The sequence below is a fragment of the Hemibagrus wyckioides genome, linkage group LG26, assembly GCF_019097595.1.
Source record: "Hemibagrus wyckioides isolate EC202008001 linkage group LG26, SWU_Hwy_1.0, whole genome shotgun sequence".
Lineage (NCBI taxonomy): Eukaryota > Metazoa > Chordata > Actinopteri > Siluriformes > Bagridae > Hemibagrus > Hemibagrus wyckioides.
This window is the reverse complement of record NC_080735.1, coordinates 7,655,112-7,666,416: the sequence shown is the minus strand read 5'-3', so window position 1 is coordinate 7,666,416 and position 11,305 is coordinate 7,655,112. Positions and strand designations below refer to the sequence as shown.

Below are 11,305 nucleotides of genomic sequence, written 5' to 3'. Positions count from 1 at the left end.
TCTGAGATATAGGGCAGTACGGCTAGACAGACACAAAACAACATCTAATCTTAACTAAATCCCCCCAAACCATGTGATAACGTGGAATAGTCTGATGAGACCCAATCCCAAAAGGTACCAGTCGATTTTAGTGCAAAATCATCAATAATAAACAATAATTTCACTTTTCAGCACAACAATGACCCGAAGCATACATCCACAAAACAAAAGAAATGAATGAATCAGAAGAAGCAGGTCAGTGTTTTTGAATGTCTCAGCCCGGGGATGTCCAGTCTTCAGGATGCGGGCTGGTGTGATGCAGGTGTTCATTCCAGCTGAGCAGAAGCCACACCTAAGTCTATTTAAAGCCAAGATCAGCAGATTAAACAGGTGGAATCAGGTGCGGCTTCTGCTTTATTGGAAAGAAAACCTGCACCCACACCCACCCTTTCTCGATAAGATTGGACACTTCTGATCCAGCCAGAGCTCAGATCTGAATCCAGCTAAAAATCTGTGACCGGAAACGAGCTGTGGACAGGAGACGCCCTTCTGGTGTAACGGTTCGAGAATGTTTTTGCAAGAAAGTGTCAAGATGTGTCACGCTAACAGACTCACTAAAAACACTGACCTGAGAGGTTTAATCAAATCGAAAGCTGCTTATTTTAGGGGCATGAAAACTTATGCATCTAGTATTATTGAATATTTTCCCCTTAAAAATGTTTCGGACTGTTTTTCATTTCGTTTTAATTTCACACTGAGGCTGGGGGGGGGGTGTAAACTTTTCATATCGATTGCATGTGTACGCACTCCATGTAGTGTATACTATACATTATATCTTCATGTTAGATCTCTGATAAGGAATTGGTATGTCATGTATTGCAAAAATGTCTCCATGTGTCACATTTCCCCAGCATGTGACTGACACACACACACACACACACACACATGTAGGTGGTAAAATATAATTACAGAAAGAGGAAATTGGGGCAGAAGAGCTCCAGAGAGTGAAGAGAAGTGAGGAGGAGTGTAAGTGTGATACTGTATGGAAATGTGAATGACATTTAAAAAAAATAAAAAGATGTGACAAGAAGACAGGAACAGGTGGAAAAAGAGAGAAAGAAAGTGTGAGAGAGAGAGAGAGAAAGAAAGAAAGAAAGGGGGGGTGAGAGAGAGAGGAAGAGAGAGAGAGGATTAGTGAGGGAGAGGCAGGAAGAGATGTAGAGCAGGAGAGAGAGAAAGAGAGCGGTAGAGAGAGAGAGAGAGAGAAAGAAAGGGGGGGTGAGAGAGAGAGAGGAAGAGAGAGAGAGGATTAGTGAGGGAGAGGCAGGGAGAGATGTAGAGCAGGAGAGAGAGAAAGAGAGCGGGAGAGAGGGGGGAGAGAGAGAGAGAAAGAGAGAGAGGGGAGAGGGAGAGGGGGGGTGGAGAGCGAGGAAGAGAGAGGTTGAGTGAGGAAGATGCAGGGAGAGATGGAGAGCAGGAGAGAGAGAAAGAGAGTGAGAGAGAGAGAGAGAGAGAGAGAGAGAGTTTGACATGTTTGTGGTTACTCAGTAATCATGAGGAGACTGATACATGACACTGGAAGTTTTTTTGTCCTTCTTGATCGGCCTCATCTCCCTCGTTCTTTAACTTGCTTTAAATTCAGTGCATCAGATTTCATGATTCGGAGCATGTCCATGCAACTGTCTCCATCCTCAATGTGAAATAACAACATACAAAAATAAAGTAAAAAACAGACTGAAACACTTCCTGTAAAAATCAGAGAAACGTCACAGTCACCTGCATGCAAGTTTGCGTGCTCTTTAATAATTAGTGACGTGGCTGTGATCAGAATGAACCAATCACATTCACTCTCATGCTGAAAAGTGATCATCATTCAGACGTCATCAATAAAACGATTCTGATCGAGCCCAAATAAAGATCATCTGCTTCTGTGTACATGCCGCTATGCAGCTCTAGTTACAGCATCGAGGTGCATCACACCATCATTAAGCTCGTTTACACCTTCACCGAATAAAAACACAAGTTTTGTAAAAGTCGGTAATGGAATAGTTTTTATTATTCCTCTGTCTGTTGAAGCTGATGGTCTGCCAGGCAACAAATAACAAATAAAAAGAGGAGAAGTGCCTGAGTCACCACCGTGACACCGAGGGTAAACAAGCAGTAATGCCTGGTGTGTTGACAAAACAAGGGGCAGAATGCAGGCATGGAGGCAGAAGCAAAAACCATGAGGGCTTTTCTGCTTTTAGACGGAGGAGAAGGATACAAAGGTGATGAGACAAAGCAGGAAGTAGGAAGCGCTCAAAACAAAGTTTGTAAAGCAAAGCGATTAGCGAGGCCCGCTGCCCTCTACAGCATAGTTATGTGTGTATTAAATCAAGACTATTGACACACACACACACAGGGAGAACATGGGCAAGCTGCCCTAATTTCACTAATCACTAACTTGGACTAAAGAGCAGCAGAGTATAAAAGGAAGCAGATATTTCTTTATCGCCCTTTTTTTAGCTTCTGGAGCTCGTCCGTAAGCAGGACTTGGAAATCCTACAACCCTGTCGGACAGAAAGGACGAGTGGGATGGCAGAGCAGAGGGACAGTCGAGAGCTGAGATGGAGGGAGGGAGGGGGGCGGTGGCATGAGAGCAGACCCAAGAAAAAGAAGAGAGGGAAAGAGAAGGAGAACTGTAACAGGAAATGAGATAGTACGAATGGAATTTCAGGCTGCGTCCAAGCCGTAGTTTAGAAGGCACTGAAGAGTGAAGTTAGCGGGCCGAGCATTTCGAGTGTTTAGGAAAAAAAAGGTTAAATTAGCCTGACGCTAGGCGTTTTGGCAAACACCTCTGAGACTAGCGCTAATGTTAATGCTATTAATACCACAGAGCGCGGCTTTAATCTGAGAACAGACACTTGACACACATGGATGCTTTGTTCTGCTCTGTGGCCTGAGGGCGTCTGTGAAGAGGAGGTGCATCCGTCATTAGGACAGCTCTGTCTGTAGGCATCGCCAACCCCACCCCCCCGGTCTTTAATCTGCCTGATAATAACCGCTCTCATCTCTGGTTAAAGACCACGCGGGCCGCGGAGATGGGTCGTGGCCGTGTGCCTTCGGCTCAGAACGGGCTGTGAGGCAGCTGCTCCGCAGACGCTGCTTTTCGTTTGCTATTGTTCACTGGTGAGACGCTGGGGAGAGGAAAATGTGTGAGACATCCTGTTCATTTTAGACGGAGAAGTGATGAGTAGAGGCGCGATGCCCAAATATAGGCATTCATCCACTGTGGCCTGAATAAGGTCATGGCACGACTGATAAGCGAGCTGCTGTAAAACTTACACGGCTCTGTGACTACAACTGAAAAACATCACAACTCCATCCAAAACATCTGCTGACAGAATGTTAACAAGCGCACGCCTTAAACAACACACGGCGTAAAATATCGACTAAATTTCACATGGTTTCTCTTTCTCGTGTGGACAAATTCATAACGCCATCCTCCCCGAGAGCTCGACTCGCAGGCCCATGTGTTAAACCCCCAAGTTCATCAACTCAGAGGATCAAAACAGGAAGTGGGTTTCGCCTTTCAGATGGCATTTCTTTACACAGCTGAGACGGTGAAACCCAAGGACTGGCTTCTGGCCTGACAGGAGAGGTTATATTCTCTGGTAGCAGCCTGCAGAAATAGATCCGGAGTGAGAGCAGACGCACTGTCCAGACACGACGTCCATTCATAAAATTCCTCGCTGCACTGGCATTGAGCGAATACGTGATACACCAGGCAGGTCTCCAGGTCTGAGGGCCTCTGGCTTCTCTAGAATCGGCTTCCTTCTCCAGTCACGCAGCTTCTTAGAGCTTCTGTCATGCACTTTTTCAATACCACATCATGCAAATACAGTCTAATACCCAGGCGGCTCTCTGAAAGTTTCGCAGCCGTACTAGCGGATCTTCTGTAGCGGATCTTTTCATGCTGCTCATTTGGAGGTTAAAAGGAAACTTTGGTGTTTAGAACACAGAGGCTCTGCTTTAATAAGATCCTAAACAACAGGCTTTAATTTGCATTTGCTTTACAATAAAAAAAGTGGGTGGTTGATTTGCAAAGAACTGCAAGTGCAGCAATCACATTGTGTGAAACGTGGCAAGAGAAAACAATATCTAACCTTTTTTATTTTTTTTGCATGTGCTACTCTTGATAACCACAATGACATCAAAAAACCCCCTGAAGAGTCAGAATAAAATGACACCTAGCCACAGGCGTGGAACGAGGCCGTGGGGTTGAAATCTTTTGGTTTTTCTAGTATTGTGATCAAAACACAGATGAGCTGAGAGAGTTTTGTTCCTGAAGCAGGTGTGAATGAAAAGCGTCTCTGTTTAAATGCTGAAGATGTGAAGCTGTGTGTGTGCTGAATACAGCAGGGCTGTGCCACGGCAATGACAATACCGATATCCTGAACATATACAGTTCTAAGGTATTGTGATATATGTACATAATTTTTATTTATTTGATTATCTATTTAGAGTCTGACCAGAAATAAACAATTTGTATTTTGAAAGAAAAAAATGAGTCATTTTCAATGTCAATATAATAAAGAAAAAATGTTTATATAGAAATAATAATAAATAAAACATATTTATAACATATATATATATATTTGCAGACATTATACAGTATAAACTACTGAAAAGTTTTTTCTTACAGTACTATGAGGAAGCCTATATTTTATGACACATATAACGTGGAAATGTTTCTGAGTCTCTGAGAGTCATATTTGATTCATATTATGTCAGAATCTGAAAAACTTTATGATTATTATAAGATACAAAGCAATAATCTGAATCAATCGTCGCATTCTTAGAAACACACGCAATTATAATAATAAAAAACCTGCTCTGTGGTTACATGCCATTTGCACAGACGCTCTCTGATCCTGTGATGATTGATGGGTTTAGTGAGTCAGATTAAAATGAATCAAGTCTGCATCAACTCGGCCTTGTGGTTGTGTTTTTAAGGAGCGTCATTTAAATATAAAGGCATGAACTGATGCCATATCAGACACTGAGGAAGCGTGTACATGCTGAGAACACGCAGGTGAGGAGTTTCAGTCTGTCATGTCACTGAGCTTATGCTACTGTATGATGCTATAAACACAGTGTGCTGAAAGTCCAAGCAAGAGATTCAGAGTGTATTTACTTTTATTGTACGGATGATGGCATCGTAATGTCTTCATTTTCATCCCTATGTACAGAAATCATTATTAGATTCCTACACAGAGCAGTAATCTGTCGTTGTCAGATGTAAAGTCATAGACGGCTTCATGCTGCGTTTCTCCTCGCCCCTTCCTTTGTGACTCAGGAGCGAGCTGCCCGCTGAGATTTTGGGGAAACTCTGTTGGCCAGCTGCCAGGAACACCGAGTAGAAACTGAGCTCACTTCCTTCCTGAATGAATTCGCTTCTCTCCTAAAACTAGCACAGAGGAGCGGTAACACTAGTTGCTAGCTGAGCATGATGACTTCTCTGGACGTGGAGACTAAAAATGGAACTGGATCCGATCGGTTTAAATGAGCAGATCTGCATGTGCAACGTTGCAGATGGTGGATGTGAAGCTCTTCGCCGCTGCAGCACCACCACCCTGCCTCTTTACAGCACAGGTTCTAGCAGCTATTTTTAACCCTGTGGTGCTGACGTGGTGTTCTTGCCTGTAAGGAACACATTCAGGAGGCTAAACCCATTTTCATGTGCAAACAATTGCCTCCAGAGCAATAAACCTAAGAGAAGTATTCCTTGTTGTTATTGTTGAAGAGGACGAGCCTGTAGTTCTGGCCCTGTGTAGCGCTGGCGGAAAAAGAGATTTCCATTTCTGCTTGAGGACACAAATAGCTCGTCAAAACCACAGAGTTCTGACTGGAGGAAATCTCGCTCTGCCATCCACACTTTTGTTTATCTGAACGCGACCTGCAGATAAATCTCACCCAGTTTTGTTTTGACTTGGCTGAATGCTGCACAGTCATTCCAGACTTTTTCACTCAGTTTCAGTTTTCTCAGACTGTAAATGTCACTGTCCACTGAAGAAGCGATGTGATGTGCGTATCTTCTACACCTCTACCTTCTTTCTTTTTGTCATGTGTGAAGCAGGCCTTGTCGCCCCTTCCTCACTGATTCAACAAGCCCTCAAGCGTTTGGACAAACTCTACTGGCCAGCTTCCAGGAAAGCCATGTGGAAACTGGGAACACTTCCTCCTCTTGCCTTGTTTCTCCCCCGAATGGAGGAACAGGGCAGTTGATTCTCACGTTCTGAGGTTCAACCCATGACTAAGCACAGTGTCCCTCCTGTCTCTTTATTAAAGCCTCTTATATGTTATTGCTCCTTTGTAAAAACTTGTCTTTCACACCCACATGTCTGTCTCTCAGCTCACTTTCACTCTGATCTAAGCAATCACATTCACTTGCTTCATTTTATTCATCTTTGGTAAGCACTTTCTCCTGGTCAGGGTCACATACTGGCGCAGTGCAGGACTACACACACACACACTCCAATCCACCTTTTAGCAATGAAAGCACATACACAACCCCTGCATGTCAGTCCTCCAGCTCTTACTGCATCTTAACAATAAAAGTAAATCCACGTGAGCGAAGCGTCGTCTGGAAATCGACTGTTTACGTGTACACTTTAACCCCGCGTACATACCTGACAACCATGACGTGGTACCAGGAAGTCTTTTGTTTTTTCCCCCCGAGAACTGGACCATTATGCTGATGCAAAACAGGCAAGCGAGGTGTATAAAATAGAAGAGTTTGAACTTCATGTAAATGCCATGCCAAAAAAAGAGATGCCGTGACATGAGAAGGTACATGGTGTACACCTTTAAAATAAATAAATAAATAAATAAATACCAAAAGACTGACGTTACGTGAAAATATATGGCCGGAAATATGTCAATTTTCAAGTCTTTACAATTTTATTACTGAAAGGAAAATAAATAAGTCAAAGAAATCCAACACTTGTCTAAACGATAAAGGAACAGAAATGACTTTATAAATATTTAATATATCTATGACAAGCTTCTACAGGCGCAATCAAAACATGAAGCCCTTTGTTTTCATTGTTGGTTAGCGTTAACTAATATTAACTACCCTATTAACTAGTGTATTAACTAATGCAAAGTACTGATTCGGGGGAGAAAAGAGCAGTACTGATGGTGGTATGTGCGTTATTCCCTGGAAGAGCACTTCAGCTCACATCAAGGACTGCTAACACTCCTCAAAACATGCTAACCCTAGCTACCTGTAACTACACAGAATTCATCTCTCTGATAATCAGGTGAATAAGATGTAGGTTTGTCTTTAATGATCCTTCATTCATTAGTCATTACCTCCAGCACTTACCCACTGACCCGTTTCCTCGTTTCTGCTTCTTCTTGTTTTCTCGTGTTTCTGGTTGCCAGATAGTTACAGTATTGTCCTCTTCCTTTTCAGGAATTAAAGCTTCCTTCATCGTGTATGTTCTCATGTGAGCAGCTGAGTGTGAAGTGGTGGTGCAGTCTTGACTGTTTAAACTTAAGTCTTAGACACATTTACTGTTTTTGGCAAACAGCTTTATCCAGAGCAGCTTGCATTTATCTCATTTAAATATCTGAGTTAAGGGGCCTTGCTCAAGGGCCCAGCAGTGGCAGCTTCCTGGTGATGAGATTTAAACTCACAACCTTCTGGTCAGTATCATCATAACCATCGCAACCACTTCAAACAGGATAGCAGGATAACTGAGGCTGCTGAAATGTTGAAGATTAATTTAAGATAAAAAATTTTTTGTACTGCTCTGCCCTCAGAGAGCTCCTCAGCATGCAGGGCCCCAGGAACTTCATGCTTTTTCCTCCCTGTAGATCTGTATAGGTGATCAGGGTGATGCACAGCATGTCCTATCCTGCACGTCTATATCTGGACCTCCTCTGTGTTTATACAACACACAAACATGCACACAGAAAAAAAAACAAATTCCACCTTTTTTGCATAATTCCAGCTTCCTCATTTCAGCTCCAACAGACGTGTTCAGAAAGTAACTGATCGTCTGATAGTGTTGATTTGTAAACATCAACAGTGTCGGTTGTGTTGGATGGGAGAGATTGTAGAGCTAGTTTTCTAACGGCTCATGAAGCTTTGAATCCTCAGGTCAGCTGGACAGATTCCCTCGTCCTTTTCCTTTCAGTGAACTGACACTGGTCTGATTTGTGCTGTTGCTATGGAAGGTGTAAGTGCTACGTCTACACCGTACACACTTCTTCGGGTTTGTGGCTCTGTCACACTAAGTAGATCGCGAAAACTATGGCGCCTGAGACGACATGTCCAATCTACAAACTATTGTGTGCTGTGAAGTGAACACATTTAGAAACCAGTGTTCTGTCTAGCAATGTTCTCCAGACTGTCTCTCTGGGGAAAGATTGAGGAACCATGTTTTTTGAAGTGAAGATGACATCGGTACTGGCAGTCATGTGTGAAGCAGGCCTCGTCGCCCCTTCCTCACTGATTCAACAAGCCCTCAAGTTTCTGGACAAACTCTACTGGCCAGCGTCCAGGAAAGTCATATGGAAACTGGGAACACTTCCTCCTCTTTGCCTTGTTTCTCCCCAAAAGAAGGGACAAGGGAGTTGATTCTCACGTTCTGTGATTCAACCCCTGACTAAGCACTGTGCCCGACTTCCTCCCTCCTGTCTCTTCTCTGAAGGCCCTTATATGAAACTGCTCCTTCTATAAAAATCGTGTCTTTCTCACCCACACGTCTGTCATTCGGCTTGCTTTCACTCTGTTTTTCAGAGAAGGCATTAAGCAATAAAAAGTTTGGGGACTGACTCAAAAAAGGAAATAGCATTACAGCGTTTGGACTCTCAGTGTGAAAGTCAATCTCTGATTCCATCTGGTTTGCGTTAGTCCGAGTCTAACCCGGGAACACTGAAAACACTGCTGTGAGCTGCTTTGGAGTTCCTTCAGCCTATCAGGAAGTGATCTGGAGTGCTTTCCTGTTTCCTCCCTTTACCCCCTACCAGAAGCTCCTGACCCCTAGAAGCTTCCTCCATACAAATGTTCCGTCAGGAAACCGGGCCGAGAACTCTGTATACCTAGCCAAACAATCAAACACCCTCCTCTTCCTGGCACAGGCGTACGCTGACAAAATGAGAAGAAATTGTTGATCATATAATCCTGTTCTGAACAGCAGCCGTACCTGCTAATGGTAGGCTTCGGAATAAAATACGATGTGTTTGTTCTTCTGAATGGCACTGGTCAGCCATGACTCTATACCACCTCTGATGTAACAGTAATTACATTATTATTAATAGCTGTAGTGGTCAGTTCCTAGAAAATGTCTTTTGAAATTACGGCAGATTCAGGGCTGGGGCGCATCGCAAATACACTAATAACAGTTTATGCAAAGTCTCAACAGGAAACCCTGACAGGCAGTTTTTCTGCTGGCTAATCATATCAAAACACACACACACACCTAGTAAAGTAAGAGATGTAAGGGTGTGTCTCACAAATGTGCAAAAACCCTAAACACATGTTTTCAGATGATGCTCACTTCCTGCCATACAAACGCTCTTTTTTACGCAACTGCGTTTGGCAACCGGATGCAGTTTATAACACTTCATCTTTATGAAGGCAGTGGGAATTTTTTTTTTTTGGTGTGTGTGTTCATTACAGCACAGGTGTTAAGATGTGTGTGTGTGTGTGTGTGTGCACAATACAGCCACTCAGTCTACTTTCCATATTGTTAGAGGAATGCATCATGATCATATGAACAACTGTTAAGTCGGTGCAGCTACAGGACGCTCTCCAGCAGTCACAGGAACACGGTGCGTCTAGTTATTGTAAAAATCTTGCATCTAAATGATTGTGATCTTTTATGCAGATGCTGTTTTGATGCACGCGCATAGAACACATGTGGCTTACCAGCGTGTGCTTTTGCGGTAAAAATAAAAAAAAATAAAAAAAAATACAGATGTACATCAGATCATGTTGGGTGGTTTGTGCTCTGCGCCTTGCACAGACACACTGTGTGTGTGCGCGCGCGTGTGTGTGTCGATGCTGTATACAGTACGTATTCATATATATTTCTATTTATATATGCATATGCCTTTTTTTTAATAAGCAAATGTCTGATCTGAATGCATAAACAAGACCTCAGCACCCAAAAGCCCTTCATGTTTTTTGCGCACTACTGCCATACGTCACAGCACAGACAGATGCGGTTTGGGACACAGCCAAGGTACCTTAAATATAAAAAGAAATGCACGCGCAAATGCATTGTTATGACAATCAGATACACGGGCTGTGCAAGAAGAGAAGCAAAGACAAGGAACAGATCCGTGTTTCTTTCATTCAGGTTTCAACTATGGAAGTTGACATGTCCAACTGAAGACGCGTAAAGATGATCGCATTCCGTCTTTTCAACACATTAGAAATAAACACACAGCGCGTGAGCCCGAGTGTGTGCCATCTGGACGTTTTTGTTTGTTTGTTTGTTTGTTTGTTTGTTTATTTTGTAACCCGGTCCACACATCCGGACATCCAGGCTCGGTTATTAGACCACGTTATGTGCAGTGAAACACGATCGAAAGCACAAAGCGCTGCTTTTATAGTCATGCACTCCAAACACACACACACACACACACACACACACACACTGCACGCTGGACATCCGCCGCGGCGCGAGCGTGTGCTTTGAATTAGAATATGGAAAAGTGGGCTCGCGCGCCAACGCTCGAGCCTTCTTGACCCGTTAACGGAAAGCCGTTAGCTAACGTTTAGAATCTAACCACTGCCCCCCCCTCCTCCTCCTCCTCCCCCAGTCTTTCGGCTACTTACCTATTTTTATTTTGACACTCTGAAAGACTCGAAGACCTTCCTCTTCGACCGCCATGCTCGCTCTTTCCCGTTTATCGCGTTTGGAGACGTTCCTTCACGGACCCGGACTCTCTCCAGCAGCCGCGCAGCGAACCACGAGCCCACTGGCCGACTGCACAACCTGGAACCAGGGGCGGGACGACGAGAATAGCAGCTGCCCTTCTCATTGGGTAGCGGTGTATGACGTCACTTTATGGGCGTTCCGCTTGCTCATAAAGCGCACTTAGGACAATTGTTATAAAAAGTTATAACCAGTACACGAAGATGTCCACACGTGTGCTAGAATGTAGTGTGGGAAAATTAGTATTCGGTCGTGTTTCGAGGAACTGAGGCAAGCATTTGGTGTTCATTCATTCATTCATTCATTCATTCATTCATTCATTCATGCACTCATTCATATTTAGTAAAATCCTTACACACACACACACACACCTAGGAAAATTATCTAAT

At 43.6% G+C, this 11,305-nt stretch overlaps 1 protein-coding gene across 2 annotated transcripts in view; it reads right to left on the bottom strand.

Moving 5' to 3' along the window:
- rasa3 (RAS p21 protein activator 3) overlaps positions 1-10,978 on the bottom strand; it is a 63,835-nt gene extending 52,857 nt beyond the window's left edge. For both annotated transcript variants that reach the window (XM_058380481.1, XM_058380482.1), the window contains exon 1: positions 10,817-10,978. In XM_058380481.1, the coding sequence (XP_058236464.1) occupies positions 10,817-10,871 (55 nt within the window). In that variant the 5' untranslated portion in view covers positions 10,872-10,978. The remainder of the gene's footprint in view (positions 1-10,816) is intronic.
- Between the last annotated feature and the right edge of the window lie 327 nt (positions 10,979-11,305).